The 20,964-nt window shown below is 37.2% G+C and overlaps 1 protein-coding gene across 3 annotated transcripts in view; it reads right to left on the bottom strand.

Moving 5' to 3' along the window:
- Positions 1-3,216: 3,216 nt before the first annotated feature.
- smyd3 (SET and MYND domain containing 3) overlaps positions 3,217-20,964 on the bottom strand; it is a 62,838-nt gene continuing 45,090 nt past the window's right edge. Inside the window, exons 6-12 of one of the 3 annotated variants that reach the window (XM_055036335.1) lie at positions 18,553-18,620; positions 15,415-15,517; positions 14,773-14,883; positions 11,241-11,328; positions 10,647-10,821; positions 3,879-3,987; positions 3,217-3,601 (exon numbers count right to left, since the gene is read on the bottom strand). In XM_055036335.1, the coding sequence (XP_054892310.1) occupies positions 3,485-3,601; positions 3,879-3,987; positions 10,647-10,821; positions 11,241-11,328; positions 14,773-14,883; positions 15,415-15,517; positions 18,553-18,620 (771 nt within the window). In that variant the 3' untranslated portion in view covers positions 3,217-3,484. Of the gene's footprint in view, positions 3,602-3,878; positions 3,988-9,070; positions 9,259-9,345; positions 9,576-10,646; positions 10,822-11,240; positions 11,329-14,772; positions 14,884-15,414; positions 15,518-18,552; positions 18,621-20,964 lie in introns of those variants that run through there. The other 2 variants (XR_008606376.1, XR_008606377.1) reach the window with 2 other exon arrangements.

The raw sequence follows: 20,964 nt of genomic DNA, 5'->3' as shown, positions 1-20,964 counted from the left end.
TGGGGACAAAGAAAATGTCCCCACAGCGAGCAGTGGTCCCCACAACCCCACATTGTAGACAAGTAGGTCCCCACGAGGACATAAAAACCAGGTTCACACACACACATCTGCAGATTACGTAGCAGGCCGGGGCCCCAGGGGCCTCCAACTTCTGCGTTTCTCACTGACTGCCAGGGGATAAAATAACAGGCTAGAGATAAAACTCAAACCACTGAGAGATCACAGTCACCAGGTCAATGTGTCAAAACAAGCTGTCAACAGCAGTTGCTTCGCACTTCAGTCTCTGTGTGGTTTAGTTTCAGTCAAACCCAGGAATTCAAATATTTTCACTTTGTCTGTGTGATGCTCTCAAATTGGTGCTTAAGTCTTGGGGAACCGATGCTGATGTGACCCAAAGGAGGGAGGTTCAAGTTGTTGTTTTTTTAAACCTGGTTGTCTGTTGCTACCAAGCCTCACTTCTTCTGTTGTCTCTGAACTAATTTTAGCTTTTTTTTAAAATCAAAATCAAATCAAATTTTATTTGTATAGCACATTTCATCAGCAGGGGCATTTTAAGTTGCTTTCATAACACAAGAACACAAAGTCATGCATCAAAATAAAATAATCTTACATTATTACATTTCAAAAACGATTCTAAACAGGTGTGTTTTTAGTTGCGATTTAAAGGAAGTCAGGGTTTCCGCTGTTTAACAGTTTTCTGGAAGTTTGTTCCAAATTTTTGGTGCATAGATGCTGAAAGCTGCTTCTCCTCTCTTGGTTCTGGTTCTAGGGATGCAAAGCAGACCAGAACCAGAAGACCTGAGAGATCTGGAAGGTTGATACAACAACAGCAGATCTTTGATGTATTGTAGTGCTAAACCGTTCAGTGATTTGTAAACTGACAACAGTATTTTACAAATATTCTTTGAGCTACAGGGAGCCAGTGGAGGGACTTTAAAACTGGCGTTATGTGCTCTATCTTCCTGGTTTTAGTGGGAACGCGAGCAGCAGCTTCTGGATCAGCTGCAGCTGTTTGATTGATTTGTTGGACAGGCCTGTGAAGACGCTGTTGCAATAATCAATGTGACTGAAGATAAACGCATGAATGAGTTTCTCTAGATCTGGCTGAGACATTAGTCCTCTGATCCTGGAGATGTTCTTCAGGTGATAGGAGGCTGACTTTGTAATTGTCTTTATGTGGCTCGCAAGGTTCAAGTCCAAGTCCATCACTACTCCCAGGTTGCGGGCCTGATCGCTAGTTTTTAGTTGTAATAACTGAAGCTTGACTCTAGATCGTTCCTCTTTAGGTCCAAAAATAATGACTTCAGTTTTGTTTTTGTTCAGTTGGAGAAAGTTTTGGCACATCCACACATTTATCTGCTCTAAGCATTTATTCAGTGATTGGATGGGTTCAGAGTCACCTGGTGACATCGTGATGTAGAGCTGTGTGTCATCCGCATAGTTATGGTAGCTAATATTATTTCCTGTTATGACCTGAGCTAGTGGGAGAATATAAATATTAAATAAGAGGGTCCTAAGATTGAACCTTGGGGTACCCCACATGTGACCTTTGACCTCTTTGATGAGAAGTTTTCAATTGAAACAAAGAAATCCCTGTTCTTTATGTAAGATTCAAGCCAGTCGAGCACCGAACCGGAGAGTCCAACCCAACTCTCCAGTCGATTCAGTAATATGTCATGGTCGACAGTGTCAAAAGCTGCACTGAGGTCCAACAGAACCAGCACCGTGGTTCTGCCACAGTCCGTATTCATATGAATATCATTGAATACTTTTACAAGGGCAGTCTCTGTGCTGCGGTGAGCACAAAAACCAGACTGGAAAGTGTCAAAGCAGATGGTCATCATGAGGAAACTATTTAATTGTTTACACACAGTTTTTTCAATAACTTTGCTGATGAATGGGAGGTTTGAGATCGGCCTTTAATACTGCAGTAGTTATTTGTCCAGATTGTTCTTTTTTAGCAGTGGTTTGATGACTGCTGTTTTCAAAGCCTGGGGGAAAACACCTGATGTAAGCGATGAGTTTACGATTTGGATCAGATCAGTAGCAATAACAGGCAGGACTTTCTTAAAGAAATGTGTGAGAAGGACATCCAGACAGCAGGAGCTTGAACTTCACAAGCTTTGTGTTGCTGTAGACTGTAGGACATTTTCTACCTTTTAGCAAATCTTAAGTGTTTGAAGATAACTATTAACACAATTAATTTCTCAGGGCAAGAAAATTAAATCTTATAATGTCATCAGTAACAAATGTATGTTAGAGAATAATTTTTAAGAAGTGAAGCCGAAAAAAAAGAAAAGAAACTAAATCAAACCAAATCAATAAGGAAACAGTTGTATATCAACTACACTTCTATATAATTGTGTAGGCAGTGGCGGTTTCTGATATGGGTGACATGGGCAACCACCCAGGGCGCTCTCGGTTGTCAAATCAGGTTAGAGGTTGACCAAATACTCAGAAATGTTTCCTCAAAATGTAGTTAAAATTGCACAGATGTCAGAGATGGGACTCTGTTCGAGATCACAACACCTCCAGCTTGGCTCCTGCAGCGGGTTGGGTGGCAGTTCTCACGTGACAGAATTCAGCTTGAAGAGACACAGAAATGTTTTTTAAAGTTACTACATTAAAATGCGTGCCAATAGTTTCCTGGAAATAGTTTCCTGCGTGCCAATAGTTACCTTGACAGGTATGTCCATTCATGTTAAAACTACGTCCATTTAGCTTCTTGGTTACCAGAATCTGAAGGAAGCGTTTCTCTGTTGTTTCAAGAGCTGACAGGTTTTCCTATCTGGTTGCTTTCCACAGATGGTCGTCCTTAATGAAGAAATCTGACTGCTTGTCGTCCTCTGAGGGTCAACCTGCGGGTTGACCTGGTCTGGCCACTCTGTCACCCAAACAAGGTCATCGCTGAAGTCATCTGGCTAAAAAGGGAACGCCTTCAAAGCTGGTGACTGTAAAATAGAGACAGATGGCGGCACTTCCACAGGCCAACCTCAGTCAGTGAGACATTTCTTAGCTACCGGAAGGCGTAAAACAACTTCTTGGGAAGCAGAGTTTGCCTTTTTGCTTTGAAACATTTGGCTCAAATATCCATCTGCTCTTTCACAATTTGCTTTATTAGCTAGACTTTATTGTGTGGTTTTTACATTACCTTTAAAAGAACATCCAGATCTTCTTGTGTTTGCCAAGAATCCAAAGTGTTTACGACTTTTAGGACACTTTTGATGGATTCCTCTTTTATTTTATTACAAAAAAGTACAAGAGCTTTGCTGACCACATAATGTAGGTTAAATTCAGCAGCTATCAATACCAGCCTGTCTTTAATAGAGATAGTAAAGACCTCAAATCAACCTATAAAACAACCGTTAAACCCCAGTATAATGTAATGTGATGCATCCTAATCTGACACTCAAGCATGCACCTATAAAAAAATATTATAAAAATGGAAGGTACGTTTAACGTTTATGTCAGTCCATAGTCTGTCTTAATGTCTGTCAGACTGCTGTGTATCCATCTCCAGATGACATTCCTCTATCTTCATCCTCAGGTCAGAGGTCATTGGGTGATCATCACCATGAGTCATCCTCATGATTGTAAAAGCCTGATGGAAGAAAAAAACATCAACAAAAAGTAGTTTATTCAAGTGTATCGGAATTAAGTTATACTAAAAAGAACATAATGCAAAAATATATTTGCTATGAAATGAACTTCAAATATAAAATGTTTGTCAGGAGTTTTGATCTTTGTATTGAGAAAATGCAATGGTTCAAAGACATCACAATTTAACAATTAAATTATGGTATAAAAACTTTAGATATGTGTAATAAATGTCTCAACAATAACAAACACTGTAAAAACACAAAGTAGAATCTAAAAACCTCTTTGAAAGTGTCCAAAGCGTCCTCCAGGTGCCCCAGGTAATGCTGCAGCTTCCCCACTCTCATCAGCTGAACTCCATGAACTGGATGAGGATCAGGGTAGAACAACCTGCAGAAACAACAGACAGAAGACCATTTACCTTCAGTTCAATTATCTCTGTATTTATGTAGTTTTTGTTATTCTTCTCTGAGGATTAGAGGACATTCTTGAGCTTAACTGAAAGTGGACGCCTGGCTGGCTCAAAGGAACAGAAATCTCACATGAGAGTACGCAGACCCAGGAAGGGCAGAAATTGTTTCAGCCAAAAGGTTCCCAAACGCAGCAGAGAGATCTGAAACGTGTTGTGTGCCAAAAAATGTCTGTTGTATTTAAGCAGAATTAAAATTACATTATATGCAATAAAGTTTCACTTTTAAACTTGTACAATCTTCTGAATAAACATGTTTATCTGTTTTTTCAATTTGTCTCATGTTCAGTTTTTGTTAACATGTCGAGTTTTCTGCAGGGCTGCATGATATCAGAAATATATTTAATTACAGAGCTACTTCCAAACATAACAATGAGATGATCGATTATAATTAACACATATTTCAGACATTTTTTTTGTGTTTATGTGTAGACAACAGAAAGGCTCAACACTTGAAGTATATTGTAAAGCAACATTTTGAATCCAAGCAATTCTGTGTGATTCCAATATTGATAAAGTTAATATTGATAGATGTTAACATCAGGTTTGAACTGTATATTCATATTTTTTTATTATTATTTTTATTCATGTGGACAAGGAGCATCTAAAATATTAAATCTTAACCAACATTGGACTCAAAGCCAAATCTCCTCTTTCAATTTTTCTTGTCATAAAATTTTAAACCCACAAAATGGCTTCATAAATTTAATTTTCTCCCTCTGAACTGTGGTCTTTAGAAAACACTTCACTCAATGATAGATATTATCCTGACAAGACAAGTATCTTCGTCCAATCAGACCTGAAGCATTGCTCTCCAGTTTAGCCAGATTAAAAAGGCCAATTTACCCAAAGGGGAATATTGAAAAAAGCTGCTTAAAAACCACAACAGCTGCGTCAGTGAGGAAGACAGCCAAAGTACCAGAGGAACTTCATGTTTGTGCTACAACATGAACAGACACAAGGATCTATTTCAATGCTGGTTTTTTAAAACTTTCCGATACCAAACTATTTTTTCAACTCAATCTTCCTGCCTTAAATGGCTTTCCCCTTTGATTAATTGTCTGTTTTTATGGATTTGCTTTCAGGCTTCAGGGATTAAAGATGCTGATGTCGTTCAGCTTCTCAAACTTTATTTAATCTTAAATTGATTACACACACTGTAAAAAAAGAAAAATCCTTTGAGACGAACCCGTATGATGGCATTAAAATGTTCAAAGCAAAGTGTAAATCCTTCTTTATTTATATTCTCAAATTTGAATTTCAGGTGCAGCTTATCCATCTTTCAGTCAACAGCCAGCATCATTATTATAGGAGGATGCAAGAATAAGGCCAATACAAGTCCACTTCGCCCAAATTAACTCGGTTTATTTATCAGATTGCTTCAATATGCTCTCAGTTGCATCAAATTTTAGAACAAAAGCCAATTAACATCAAGTAAAATCTAAGTTGATTAAAACAAGGAGGCCACAACCTGAATAATCTGTTACTCTGTGGCTTCTCTGATTATTTTCTGAGATAGTTTTTGTTTTTCTCTCTCGGTGCTAATTGCCCATTTGTTCATACCGTCAAGCTCAACTAAACAACCAGCCGACATGCTGCACAATTACAGAGGTGGACCCCAGTCCTGTGGTTAAAAGTGATTAGTTAAGCAGAGAATTCAGTTTCAAAACCAACGGCATTAGTTCTGCATAAATAACAAGTTGCAATATTGATTTAATTATCAATCCCTTGATTCTGGCCAGCACAAAAACTCAAACACGCACACGAGGCCCACATTCCAATTAGATTTCATTTTTGCATATGCAACCAAAAGTCTATTAAAATAATTTCATTAACTTGCCGTCTCTTGACTTTTCACCTAATTTTCTTTTTCTTTTTCAGTGAGAATAAACTGAAGAGAAATACAGAAAGCTGGTTAGAAAATCATAGCTTTCAGCGATAAGAGAGAGTAGAATATAAATTAATAGTTGGAAAGTGTAGCATTTTAAGGCAAATGTAGTGGAACTAATTAGGCGCTTGTTTAGAGCTGAAAGATTCACACCCTGCTGTTTTTATAGGAGAGCGAAACACAAATCGTCTTAACTGAGGAGAATAACGAAGGAGGGAAAAACCACAGCATTCGACATAGATGCATTTTTTATCCAGCGTTACATCATTTCACCTCTACTTTCTTCCACAAATGAGCAAACTTCGAATAACCCTGTGTTTATTAGTATGATAAAAGATGACTTCCAAGAGCTTTAAATCACATCTGACGTTTAGTCCTCGTTTTTCCACAGACAAATTAATGTTAAAATTAGGGAATGTCCCATGAGACTCAATGAAACCTAACATAAAACAGTAATACGTTTCAATAGAGTCAGTGAATTGCATTTTTAACTTGGATATAAGAAGCCAAAACAGAGAGGGAAGGAAGCTTTCTTGCTCAGACATAAGACTTCATGGCAGCAATTTGCTCCATCCCATCTTTCTCTTTGTTTGATTGTTAGGGACAATATATACTGTAGCATTTATGTACATGATTAATTTGAAATGCTTGTCCCCAGAAGGGCTAGTACATAAACAATCACTACCAATCTGAGAACAATCTGACAAACCCTTCAGCTATTTAGCAAAGATGAAAGGACAAACATAACCCAAAAAAATGTCTTGAACTGCAGCAATATGTGGTTCAACAAAGTTTTGAGTTTCAGCAAAAAAAAGTTGCTTTTCTCCTTTTTTAACAATCTGCTCTGCTTCGTGTTGGTCTGTAATACAAGAGCCACATAAAACACACCTAAGTTTACAGGCTCATCTTGATAGAAAACTACTAAACTGATTCACAGTGCATTGCAAGAAACAAATACGTCAGAAAACCTCACTGATTAGGGTCCCATTTGTTCTTAACTTTGCAAGCGAGAATTATACCTCAGTTTGCATTAAACATGATTGTTTCCACCAGAGAATGGAGAAGTCAGAGTTTCTATTTTATATAACTTCACAGGCAGGCTTGCCAAGACTGAAATTCTACAGAGGCTTTTGTGAATGCGAGGCTAACATTTATATTCATAATCCAGCTGAATGTTAATGAAGAGTTGAGTTAGACAGTCTTGCCCTGGAACAACTGCAGCTGGATGCAACAATCCATGTTTACACAAAGGTGGAATGCAAAAAAAGTAAAAAACATTAAGGCACCGGATCCTACCACAGTATATTGCCTTAACTTTATATGAAAGCTATACTTTTATACACACATTTTTCTTACAAATGCAGGTTTATGCATTACATATTCATGATTTATCAAAGCGTGAATGAGCATATATATGCCAGTAAAATATGGGAAGAATAGAGACGTTCGATAAGCCTGGCTTGCACAGCCTGCAGCAGGTGTGCATTATTCGCAGGGAATAACCTCTCTATACATCACAGGCTGGGAAATGAAAATTGGAGAAGGACTTGCCGTGAGAGTGAGAGAAGAAAGGAATGCAGAGTGAGAGGAAAGAGAGAAGAGAGACATGGAGAGCTCCTGCAGCTACTTTCAGCCCAGAGGAAGAGACCAGATGAACATGGAGTTTCCTCCTCCCACTCATTCTCCAGAATCTCTCCACTTCTTGTTTTTCATTATTTTACGTTCATTGTGGTCGCCCTTCCGTGCAAACAATATTTTCAATGTTTTGCCGCTTATTTAGCGATGCAATCCGTTTCTCTTCGCTCTGTTAACCCAGGTGAGTTTTCAGTTTTCCACTAAAGCTCCCCTAAACCTCCAGAGGTTCATGGCAGAGATTTTAGAAAAGAAGTTCAAACTCTTTTTTTTATTAAATTCAAAAGGGCTTGTAAAATCTCAAATCCACATACCCCTTTAGTTATGAACCTTCAACATTTGAAGGAAAAGATAAACAGTTTTTTTTACATTTCCCTTAAGCTTTAAAAGGCCCTCACTGCTCAGTGGATTGGTTTGTCATTTGTACAGCAAACCTTTCGGGTAACGTCTTCTCTTTGAAATCGGTTCAGATCTTTAAGATCAAAGTTATTTTGCTCTGCAGAACAAATTTGGGTTATGCATTTAAATATCAGATCTCTTAACAGAAAAATGAAGCAGATTTTTGCAACAAACTACAGCAATTATTATTGTGCCACACATATCACATTTTAAATTAAACTAATCTGGATTTGTATTATTTTCATGTTATAAAAATAGTTTATTGTTGAAGAAATAGTCATCCTTGAAGTCTAAGATTATACAATGCAAGAACACAAAGTCTTACTATTTCTGATATTTAAAGTTTCTAGTGTAAATATCTTAGTACACTTGAAATGAGACAAAACTAACTTCCAGGTAACTTTCAGCTTGTTTTAAGTCAATAATTATTTAATGTCGATGACAAAGTGCTAGTTACATTGTCGAATTATTTTACTTATAAAATGGGAAAAGATGTCGTTTCACTGGCAAAGTATTTCACTTAGAACTAGAACTTTTTCATCAATATTAAGGAATTACTGACAAAAGACAAGCTATACTAAGCTGAAAAATTACTTGTATTTTTTATCATATTTCAAGCGGACTAAGATATTTCCACTAGAAACTGTACAGAAAAATGCTTGGTAAGATTTTGTGTTTTTGCCATGTTGTCAGACACACACAAGAAAATATATCCAAAATAACCTTTCATTAATATGCAAAAACTTGCTTCAGCAAATTTCTGTGCTAAAAAACACTCTGGACGTCATCAGCAAATAACTTGTCTTTTCCAGCAGCCATTGTAGAGCACATACAGCAGTAAAACCAGCTGATCAAACATGCAGGAGCTCCAACTGGATTGCTAGGAACAGGCTAGACTTTGCTGGTATTGCTAGATAACGAGCTGGGCTTTGCTGGAGTTGTTAGGTGTGGGTCACCGCCTGCTGATTTGTGACTTTACATACCAGAGGTTTTTGAAGTGGCTCATTTTCCAGACACCAAAAAACAGAAACTTATTACTAAAAAAAAAAAAAATAACAGCTGGGTGGGTTTCTTAAAGTGCTTTGACCATTTTTAGAAGCAGCTAAGACGCTAATGGAAGTACAGAAAAAGTGCAAATTATTAATTTTATATAATAGGTCCCCTATGAAGCAGAGTTAGGTTACAAGATAAAAGCGCTGTTCACTCCCTCATCTGATTATGCCCACATCAACTTTGGAGGAGCTGCAGACATCTCCAGCTCTGGTGGTTAAATCTGATAACAGGGTACCTGTTAGTTATGGACTCCATAAATCTGGCCTGTAGGGAGAAGAAGCAAAAAAAGCCATGTTTTTTAAATTACCCAGATCCCCTTTCTTCTCTCCATCGCCACTCTTTCCTTCTGCAGCTCAGAGTCTGTTTATTTATTTATAAGCTGTGTTGTGGTTTCTCTCCTGTGGTTCGTTGTTGCTGGTGTGAGCGAGAGCACGGCTGTGCCACTGGAGCTCTGCCCTTCACACAAGATCAATTAGTCTCACACACACACAAAGGAAAGTGCATAAGAGGTGGAAGGCTGGGAGAGAACATACCGCACTGCAGAAACAAGGATGCAGAGGTGTGTGAGGGTTGTACATATCAAATGGAACAATAATTCAGGTACTTCTAGGATGTTCACATATTTAAATGCCTACATGTTTGTTCAACTTTCAGTAAAAAGACATTCATCAAAAAAGACGTTAATTGAATGAAATATTTTCTGTGGTATTGACATTTTTACATTTAAAAAAACATACCTTTCATCTCATTTCTCAGTTTCTACATTCCCTTCTACCTTTTTATATTTCCCACCTGTGACAGAATCCAATGATCCATGGCAGAAGGTGGACAAATCAGGTTAAGGGCACAGAACAAATCGAGACATAATTTCTCTGTAGTCGTCATTTGGAGCTGACATTTATTACATATGAGGTGTGGCACCGCTCCATCATCATCTCTCCATTGTATTGTTAATGTACTTTATGATCTCTGTCTCTGAGCAGAGCAGTGTGACAACATATAGAATTACTTTTAGTTCAATTTAGCGTATAAACCCCTGTGAGGTGTTACAGATGTTGGATGGAGACCCTGGCAGCTTTTCCTTTTGCTTTTTTCTTACCACCGGGATAAAAATGAAAGCCAGATGCCAGACAATTTAGAAATATGGCACAAAATACTTAAAATCTAGAAGACTAATTTGTAAAGCTGAAGTTATTTATGGCCTAATTCAACTATTTGACTGCTGCTGTGCATAAAATATGCTGTATTTACAGCTGCTACTGCCATATTCCTGGGTAGTTAATTAAATAAAAATGTTCATTAGCACGCCAGACCTTCGTTACTGTGAACTCTAATAATTTGCATTCATGGTGCAACGCAAACTGTTTTATATTTAATGCCTCCAACACCAGCCCTAAATGATCATTATATATCACTGTCAGCATATTATAAAATTAAACCCAATGAACAAAATCGTCAGAAATCTGTAAAATGATTATTTGAACTCTGAGGTCATAGTGCATACATTACGAGGCCAAACATGATTTTCTCTCTTAAAACCTTAACATATAATCATTGGATTAAAACATGTTTTATGTAACAGAGATTTTCTAAGGAATTAAAACTCACCTGTAAGCTGGAAGTGTCTTCATGCCGTATCTCAGAGCCTCCTCCCACTGCCCCAGCTGAACAGCAGCATCTAAAGCCATGTCTGTGACCCTCAGTTTGTACAGATTTTCATCAGGAAGTTCAGCTCCAGCAGCAGACAGGAGATTACTGCAGCTCTCCAACAACGCCAGCCAATCTAGTGACAAGAATTAAGGAAAAGGAACAACAATCCTCCAACAAAGTCTAAAGTATTTCTGAAAATGGCCACATAAATGTACAGATGTGATTTTATGTAAATATGTCTGCATGCCGTATGTGTTGATTTACGGATACAGAAGAGTCACACATCTAATTGCCAATTTAAAAAAATTCAAGATTTATAAATATTTACACCCCAACAAAGCTTTGACTATGATTTATGATTGTGCCGAGTTAGTCATGTTAACCTTTCATATTAACTACTAAATGTTTCCAAGAAACCAGGATGTAAAATGCTAACATGACGAAACATCGTAGTTATCATAAAGATAGCAGATGTCTACAATGATTAATTATCAAGACTCGATTTACTGGGAATCCAACGTTTCTGCGCTGGAAAATGGAGGGAAAAGATACTGGACTCGGTTTTCAGTCCTTCCAGTCTCGGTAGCGCCACCTTCAGCTGCTGCCACTTTTCTTCTTCCCCCGACAGCATGAATCCATCCTGAATCAACGGAAAACAATATGCAAACTAACCAGAGATCTGGAACGATATTATCGGTCATTGCAAACTCACTAACCAGCACAGAAAAAAAAAGTAAAGACAGAAAGTTATCTGTGTGGCTGATAAAAGTATTCATACTTTTAACTTTTTCTCATTTTCTTCAGTGTATTTTATGTGATAAAATAACACAAAGAAGCACATGATTGTAAAGTGGAAGGAAAAGAGACAAATTTTAGATTTTTCATTTACATTACATTCATTTGTTTTTGGTCCCATAGAGTCAATATTTTTGCTTAACCATATTTTGAAGTCTCTTCTGGAAAGTTTCCATCAACTTCAATTGAAATTTCTTCCAAGCTGATAGCTGTGAACATTAATTATCCAAATCCTGTGGTTAAAAAGGGACGAATAGAAATGCACATAAAATGTTATGGTTGCAATAAACAAATTGCGGCAAAGTTCAAGATGTATTAAATAAATTCAAAACTTAACTTCATGCCAAATATTTTAATAAATTCTACTGTCACATCAGTTGAATCATTTCAAAACAATGTAATTTTTATTATAATATGTTCCTCTGCCTTCATACCGACTATGTTGCCATCATAACTTCAGGTCACAACTGTGCAGCTGGTTGTCAGATTAAAGCAAATGAAATAACACAGTGTTTGTGTTGCACTGCAACAAAGGATTAGTTGAATAAGACAAAGCCATTGTGGCAAAACCCATCCTATTCACACACACAAGAATAAAGAGGCACAGCACTTCTGTGTGTAGGGAAAATGTCATTTAAATCCTGGAATGGAGACATCAAAGGCAAACGTGAAGGTAGAAACAAAGAGAAGGAAAGCGGGAGAAAGTAAACAGACAGAGTTGGACGGAAACGCTGCGAAATCAGGGCAGGAAGACAGAACGGGCAAAGATGGATGGAAAAGAAAAGTGCAGCTGAAAGACAAGATAATTTTCTCATTTTTCAGTAGGTGGCCAGGCAGACAGAGGGAGGGCATAGAGAGGTGGAGCGTGACAGAGTGACAGAGAAGAAGAGGAGGACAGCAGGAGATAAGAAAGCATGTCAGAGTGAAGGAGGCAAGAGGAGAAAAGGACAGGAGAGGGTACACCGAGACACGTTGTGCACCGATACGCTGTCTGAGCAGCAGAGTAAATCTGTGTGTGAAGGCAGGAGGAAGAGGGTGGAGGAACACACAGGGGTGTGTTTTAACTTCTGAAAACATTTAGTCAATCTATTTAATCAATATATCATCAGCTGAAAAAAAAGAATCAGGACAGGACAATGTGGCTGAAAAACCTATCATATTTTTCATATCGGTCGATATCAATAATTATTAATGAGTTGGGTTTTTTTAAATTTTATTTTAAATATCAAAATCCTACCAAACTTACCCTTTCTCTTTCATCCACAGTTTTCACTCCACTCCTTTGTTTTGTTTTTAAGCAGTTATGAGGCACGTTGGCAAAACCCTAAACCGCTGCTTTAGCTTAAAAGATAAACTTAAATAAATGCATTTTGAATCTTCTCATACTAAAGAATGACAAAACCGACTTTGTCTGCACAGTATGACATGTGAAGGCATCAATTGTTTTCATTGGCATTCTGAAAAACATTTTTATGTTTCTGTGGAGGTTCCTCCATCTTCTCAGTGTTAAGTGTTCTTTTCTTTAGTGTTAGTATTTAGTTAATGTTTTATATTGATAATATTTATATTGGTTATATCACTTTTTCTTTGGTGGGTTTTGGTATTAAGTTGTTTACTAGATTGGGTGCACACATTTTAGTAAACGCTTGGTTTATTTAGAATATTAATTATTTTGTTTTTGGTTGAGTTGAAGGACTGGCTGGGAGGAGTTGATTGTCTCAAACCAGTAATTGGAACCAACCATCAGGCTGCGGGAAGCAGGGAATTTGATGTGGAAGACTCCTCCTCTCGCCCTATTGACATCTTCCTCTCACTCTATTGTTATAATATTTATGGTGTTAGGTTGTTTTGTTTTATAGTTGTGTTAAAGTAAAATGTTGTGATTTGAATTTATTTATGTTTATGTATTGGTTGTTTTGTTTGTTCCCCCACCCCTCCTTGTGTGTGTGTGTAGGCTAGCCTTTGTATATAAATTCCCCTGTGTGTTCATTGAGAAGAGTCAGTTAGTTTTGTTTGAGTTGGTATGCTTTAGTTGATTATTTTTTGGGCCCATTTTTCTTATATTTCTTTTTGAAATTTGTTGTAAAAAAATCTTTAACTCTTTGAAAAATTAAATAGTTATTTTTTTTATGCCTTTGTCCTTGAGTTTGCTGGTCGGACCATCACAGTTTCATATTTTGTTTACTTTGCTAGAAAAATGCCAAAATGTTGTGCTGCTGAGTTTTGTGGAAGCATTAAAGAATGTTGTGAATCAGGACAGAACAATGTGGCTGAAAAACCTCTCATATAAGCGTTTATAAGCATGAACCAATCAGCATCTATCCTGTCTCCTAACTGACACAGCGCCCCCTGCTGTTTCCACTATCAATTCCAGTTTTAGGCTCAAGATGCGCCACAAATCCACGCTATGCTGACAAACGCATTGCAACCATTTCTCTATGTTTTCCTCCATTAGGTAGGAACGACCCATGAGGCATGTTGACACAAAGCTACATTAACAGGACAAAAGATCCTGTTTTCTTTCACATTGTTGATTTTTGCAGCATTCTCTTCCTTTGTTGCCAGTTAAAAGCTGCACAAAAGTCTGACATTCCCTTTAAAAATGTCTTTTTGAAACAGTCAATGTCCTATTTGCGACAAATGTGCATTAGACACTGCAAATCCATATGTGGAATTAACTTCCTGTTTTGACTACAAAGGTTGTTACTTTTCAGCTAAACAAAACAACAGGAGGTAAGCTATCATTTATTTATGTTTTGTGATGTAATATTTATGGGTTTTAAATCTCTAAAATACATTTGCCATACAAAACAATATGAAACAATCTTCAGTGGGTCCTGCTTTTAGCAGTTCTTGAATCAAAGCAAGTTTATTTTTATTTTAGCAACCAGGCAATTCAAAGATACAATAACAACACAAGCAACAAAAAATATTTTTCAGTGAATAAAATAAAGGAAATTAGTGAGCAGGAATAAAGACTATATGATAACTAGATCATCATTATTTTTAATGAAAGGCAGTTCTAAAACATTATTTCAGCCTTGATTTTTCCAGAATTTTTGCAGAATAACGATAGAATAAAAAAAAGAAGCCAAAAAAAATTTCCCACCAAACATTTCTATATTGATTCAGCCACACAAATGAATCACTGCTTTCTCTGATTTTATTTTATTTTTTGTCTTCATGTTTTGTCAGTTGGTTTTGAAGCAATAATAAAAAATTTATTTTGACTGAGGATGAAAATAGTAAAAAGTTTAAAGTAGCTTTAAAGGTATCTGTTCATCCTCACCTCTTTTTTTGAGTTGCATCTCTGGCAGTGGCAGACGAAGTGGTACTGCTCCTGCAGCTGCTTCTGCCGCTCTTCAGTCAGGCACAAAGTCTCAATATAACTTATCGTTAACTAGACACAGGAGAGAACATGACACTCAAAATCACACTTTTTGAATGTGAAAGCAAAAGTGTCTGTTTTCATAGCACTTTTGAACCTTTTGTGATAATGCAGAGCAAAATTAAGTGTGATTCTGTGAAAATGGATTAAAAAAAACAGATGAACTTGAGTGAAACTGTGCATGGATTAAATTTTTGCTGTGGCACTGTGTGTGTGGATGTGTGAGAGTCTAAGTCCAGATGGCAGGGATGAATCTCATTATATTTAGTCACAATGCATCTCATCACACAGTCACATGGGATGATGGGAAAAAAATTGAGAAACACGCCCGTGTTAGAAGCTGTCATCCTGCTTGTGCTACAGAGATGTTTCACTAAGATTAATAACAAACTTTATTGTGCTTCTACTGATATTTTCTAGTATAACAGTAATATAGTGTAATATAAAAAAATGGTGAGAAAACATAAAAGAAGAATCAAGTTCCACGTGTAAAAATGGTGTAAAAATGGTGTAAAAATAGAGGTTGGCTTTTCTTCGTCTTACCTCGTCTTTAGGGCGAATATCCTGGACGGCTCGGAGCTGCAGCCGCTCACCCTCAAACACCATCACACAGTTTGGCCGACAGTCATGATTCAGCAGGGATAAACTGAGACAGACGAGAAGAAGTAGAAGAAGAGAGGACAGCAGAGCAAGAGGACAGGAAGAAGATCACAAAAGACCAATAAGAAGTAGAGAAAAAAAGGAGAAAAATCAGGGGGAAAAGGAGCAAAAGGAAATGTCAGAAAAAATAAATAATTAGTGTTTAACTTAGAAATTTTACATTTTCTGTCAATTTACATTCTAACAAAATTAAATCATTCACAACTGCAGTTCATAATGTTTTGTCAAAAGACTTGAAACCATTTAAGTGACAGACTTCAGTCTAAAAATACAAAGACTAAAGCCTGACTAAACCACCGATTTTTCATCGACTCATATCACACATATCCTACAGAGAGAAAAATATAATAAATTTATGCATGTTAACTTAAAAGGGGCGTGGTTCTGGTCAGATGTTTACATACACTCGTTTGCAAAACACTTATAATCCTAACCCCGACGTAGCATCAATCTGCACATGCACATTACCACGAGGTAGGACGGATTTACGGGTAGCACAGATAAACAGAGTGACGTCATGTGCACAGGGTCAATAAATTATTACACATTTTTTAATGTCTATTTACTATTGCTCATTTCATTATTGGATACTGTGCTGTGTTTTATGGTTTGAAGCACTTGAACTGCCTTGTTGCTGAAGTACAAATACATTTTACTTGACTTGATTTTTCTATGTACAGTGGTAGAACGAAATATAAAAAGAAAATCTTAACTTTATAAAGTCTATTCAATGCCACAATAGACATATAAAAGTTTTAGGTAGAACAAATAATTATATATCTATAATTTCTTAACTATAAAATACTAAAAGGGAGATTTTTCATCTCATGCAAAGGCATACAAAAAGACATTTTTGATTTTATATGATCACAAAGTACAGTAGTGTCTCCAATTCAGCCATGTACTCTGCTACAACTTTTAGATTTATCAATGTTTCAGCACACATTAATTATTTGTAGAAGGAATTCAACCTTTTGATTCTGGCAAGTCAGAGCAGAACGTTTCCTAAAGTTGGTGCACAAAAAGGCTTGAATCAAGCATAAATTTTACCTAAATTTATTCAAATAAAACAACATAGAATATAATGGCAGCATTATGCAGCACCTCAATCAAAAGTAAGTGTCAACAATACTAACCATAAACCACAAAGAAAAGTCTGGAAATGAGCATTTACTCAGTTGTACATCTTTACCTGATGAGCATGTTTCCTGCAGCTTGAAGAGAATTTAACTCCTATTAAGAAGCTCCCAGCACAACATGAAAAAAGATGTTTAATATCGCTGCACACATGGCTGGGAAAAACACTGAAGGGGTTTGTGTGCTTTTATCGCCCCCTTTGTCAGTGCAGCTATCGTTTATCATGTTCAGTGAAACAATGGGTGTGTGAGATTAAGAATGCGTGAACAGCCTTTGCAAAACTATCAATAATGCTCCTGGCTTTACTCTACAGTGAAGAAGTTGCAGGTTGAATATCAACTAGACATCAAGCACTCTGAAAGATGCTTTTATCTTGAAGGGGAGAAGCTCATTAGCATGCTAATTTGATTAATTGACTAATGACTCACGTAGACTAAAAGTATCTGTGAAAGTAAATGTCGCCGTGAAGCGGGGTGGAGAGTGAGAATATGATCCACACCTCCAATACTTGACAGGAAAATGTTATTTAAAATAAAAGCCTTTTATCAGGAGTGGGGACGGCCGGCCCTTGAGGGCAGACTGTACTGAAGGTTCCCTGATTATATGTGTGTAACGTCATTTTAACACAGAGCTCTACTTTATCTCCACTGAAAAGGTGAAATCCCTTCAAGTTCAACTAAAGTTGTTGAATTTTACTGATTTAATTGAAACCTTGTCATCATTAACAATGGTATCTGGGATTAAAAAAATTTGCAAGAAAGAAAATGCAGAACTCATGTTATGAAATTTCAAGTTAGCAGAAAATATGAGCTGCCAAGGAGCATAAAGTGGGAAATTATTGAAACTAAATGCTGCTAATATTTAAAAGTTTTGTAAATGTTTAGCAACCTGCAACGGAAACACACCTTTAGTCCAGATAAAAACTCGTGGGTTTTCAGATCATATGATCAGTGCGATAACTGGCCCCGAAGCAATACTGGGAGTAAAATTTTCCAGAAGTAAACCAAAAGCAAAAAAGTAGTTTTTGAAGTACAGCAAAGCCAGAGAACAGAAATAAAGAGAGGAGATGAACTGAGGTGCAGCCGTGGAAGAATAATCCCCTGACTTTCTTTAGCAAACCCACGGTTGCTAGGCAATCTAAAATATGAATAGACTGGGGAGTATCCTGCAAACGAGTCCATCATTTATGGATGAGTAGCAGCACAAATCACACCCAGGCATGCGGCTTGGCTGAGCTTCACTGATGCCACTGCGACCATCTGACATCTCAACGCTGGCCAGATAAACTGGCTGGGATACCTGCGGCGTCAGTGACCGTACTGGTGTGTGTGTGTGTGTGCGTATGTAGCAGCACTAACAGCATGTACAACAACAGGCCAAATCCCACCCCGTTCACCCAGGAAGGAATAGAAGGGATTACCGAGCATATCGGCTTGCTGCGTGTGTTTGTGCAGGGATCTTTCACTTTCACAGTCCAGACAACAACTGTTTCATCATTCACACAAGACTTCCAGTCAAATCTCATTTTCCCTCAAAAGACGCTGGCTTCTGTCACCCAACTCTGTGATGATATTCCTCCAGGTTTTCACCTAACAAGGGTAAAAAAAAAAATCAAGTCTTCTTTTTCCTCCCTACGCTTCTGACTTCAAAGAAGTGTCAGCACAGAGCGGGAAGCGCTGCGAGGGCTTTGAACGTGCGCCGCAGTGAAGGACTGATGGGGCAAAAACTGCATCTCCAAGCTGCATTTTAATCTAGTCAAAGTTACAAGACTGGGCGAGGCGAGCTATACTAAAATTAATTAGACATTTTTTCAGTTCTGTGGGCTTCAAATCCTGATATTATTGCATATGCAAGAGTAAAAAAAAAGAAAAAGAAAAGTGTTACCTTGGATAAAGCCCCACTCCGACCTCTTGCAACTCCCCGTCACTGATGGTGAAACAATTACACGTCACCTAAAGAAGAAATCAGAGATAAAAAAAAGATGAAACAAAGGAGAGAAAGTGATCATCAGCGACTTCAGGGGATCAAAATAACTTTAATCATTTGTTATTCTCACATAGATGAAACTACCATGCTGTCTTGCAGGTGTTCAGGTTATTTCTGAGTAGCAGAAGAAAACCTTTTCTCTCCAAAACGTAATATCTTACAAACTACTTTTGTTCTAGTTTCAAGTGAAAATATCTCACACTTTGAACAATGATAATAAAAAAAACTTACAAGTGACTTTACACCAAGATACAAATCAATAATTCCTAATATTGATTAAAAAGTACTAGTTCCAATGGCTGATTATTTCACTTGTGACATGAGAAAAGTGAAATCATCTTTTTTGTGAAAACAAAAAGGAATTATTGACAAAAATAAGTTCTTATTTCTTGATGAAAAGTTACTTGTAAGTTAGTCTTGTCTTATTTCAAGCATACTTAGATATTTGCACTAGAAACAACCCCACACACTTGATTTTGCAGTGTTTAGAAGCAAAACAAGGAATAACATCAACATTTTTCATCAGTTATGCTAATCAAAGGTATTTTAGTAATTGGACAACCATGCATGTGAACGGGGAAAGTTTTTAGTTTTTATTATTTATTATAATAAATAATAAAAACCATAAAAACACCATTGAGGTAAAAAATTTAACTTATCCACTCAGTGCATGGAAAACAGGGGGGAGGGGGGAGATTTTTATATAAGGGTGTGTAACATTTTATAGGAATGGCAGATTATTCGAGCACAAATCCAGCCAGAAAATCTAATTAGTCTAATAAACTACATTAGCTTCATCTGATTAAGCTTGTCTAATTCAAGACGATTTTTATTATCTGGGGGAAAACAGAGCCTGCTCTGTCTGGAAATTTGATTCCTGTGGAAACATTTTGTTGGTTTTACATAACAAATATATTTCCGAACACACACAATTCAGGCTACCCAAGTCACTTCTTTGTAGAAACACATTTAAATGTTATTACAGCCATGAGCACAAACTGACATTTTTACTCGGTTTTCTGTGAAAAGCAGCTCAAGCTGCACATGGATCTAAACCTTCCATGTACTGACCTTGTTCGACTACGTCACTTAATCATTGGAGGCCCCATGATGGACGTCGGAAGTGAGGGACGGAAGTATTGAAAAGAGCAACTGAAATTGTTCTACCAATTTGTTTTTGCCACTTTATTCATGGTTTCTACTTGTTCGAGTCGAGCTAATTTGTCTGTGAACGTAACACACCTGGGGATATTAACAAAAGTTGCACATGGCTAGCTTAGAAACCGACTCATCACACCTTTTTTCTTTTGACGAGTTGATCAAATTACCAACTTGCCTGAATAAACACCACGCGATTGATATCACTGTCATAAACAGTGTTTCACCTTACACCGGAGCAAACTTAAAAACGTACAAAAGACGAGATGCTAACCAGTTTTTCCCCCATACATGCTAGGCTACACGACGGTGCCGCATCGTCTCCATGGTTACTCCATGGTTAGACGCCTACCTTCTCCATAATGTAATTTTTTACATATATTTCTAATCATACTTACTTATGAAGAATATCAGCGAGGTATATGGACGTTAATATTCTTACCTTATAAAAAGTATTCGCTGAAAATCCGCGGTTAGACCGAGGGCTGTTGTGATAAACGGCTGCTATCCGTCACCGCCATGTTTTTTCTCAAAGTTACCAATAAAATGTCAAGTTCTATCCTTGTCCGTTTGTCCAGCCGACCACTCAGCGCCCTGTGAACATTTTTACTGCGAAATCATCTAAATAAAAGCGATATTTGGTTCCAGATGTCTGTTTTTTGACAGGCTTTACCGGAGCGCATTTGGTAGCTTTGACGTCTGTCATGGCGGAGAGGCAAAGTTCTGGAAAAAATGACGTCACGCGCAAAGATTCGATACTTGTTGTCCTGCTGAAAGGTAAACCTTTGACCCAGTCTCAAGTCTTTTTCAGCTTTTAACAAGATTCCTTCTGTTATTCTCCTTTCTAAGCTCCATCCAAACTCCAACCTATCAACTCTATATCAGTGCCATAGCTAGAAAAAAAAGCCCCATGACATAATACTGCCACTGCCATACTTCACATAGGCACATTGCTTAGAGTTCATGAAGTGAATTAACAACATAGTAGCGTAAAAGTTTGTTGCATTAGTTTATACATCACAAAATTATTGCAGTTAACTAAAGCTAATGAAATAAAGAAACAGATATTGAGAAAACATTTCTGTTAACTGACATAAGTGGGGAAAAAACTATAACTACCTGGAACTACACTTTGCTTTTATAAAACTAAAA

The sequence above is a fragment of the Poeciliopsis prolifica genome, unplaced genomic scaffold, assembly GCF_027474105.1.
Source record: "Poeciliopsis prolifica strain line A6 unplaced genomic scaffold, Auburn_PproV2 SCAFFOLD011, whole genome shotgun sequence".
Taxonomy (NCBI): domain Eukaryota; kingdom Metazoa; phylum Chordata; class Actinopteri; order Cyprinodontiformes; family Poeciliidae; genus Poeciliopsis; species Poeciliopsis prolifica.
The sequence above is the reverse complement of the archived record's forward strand: the minus strand, read 5'-3'. Positions and strand labels throughout refer to the sequence as shown.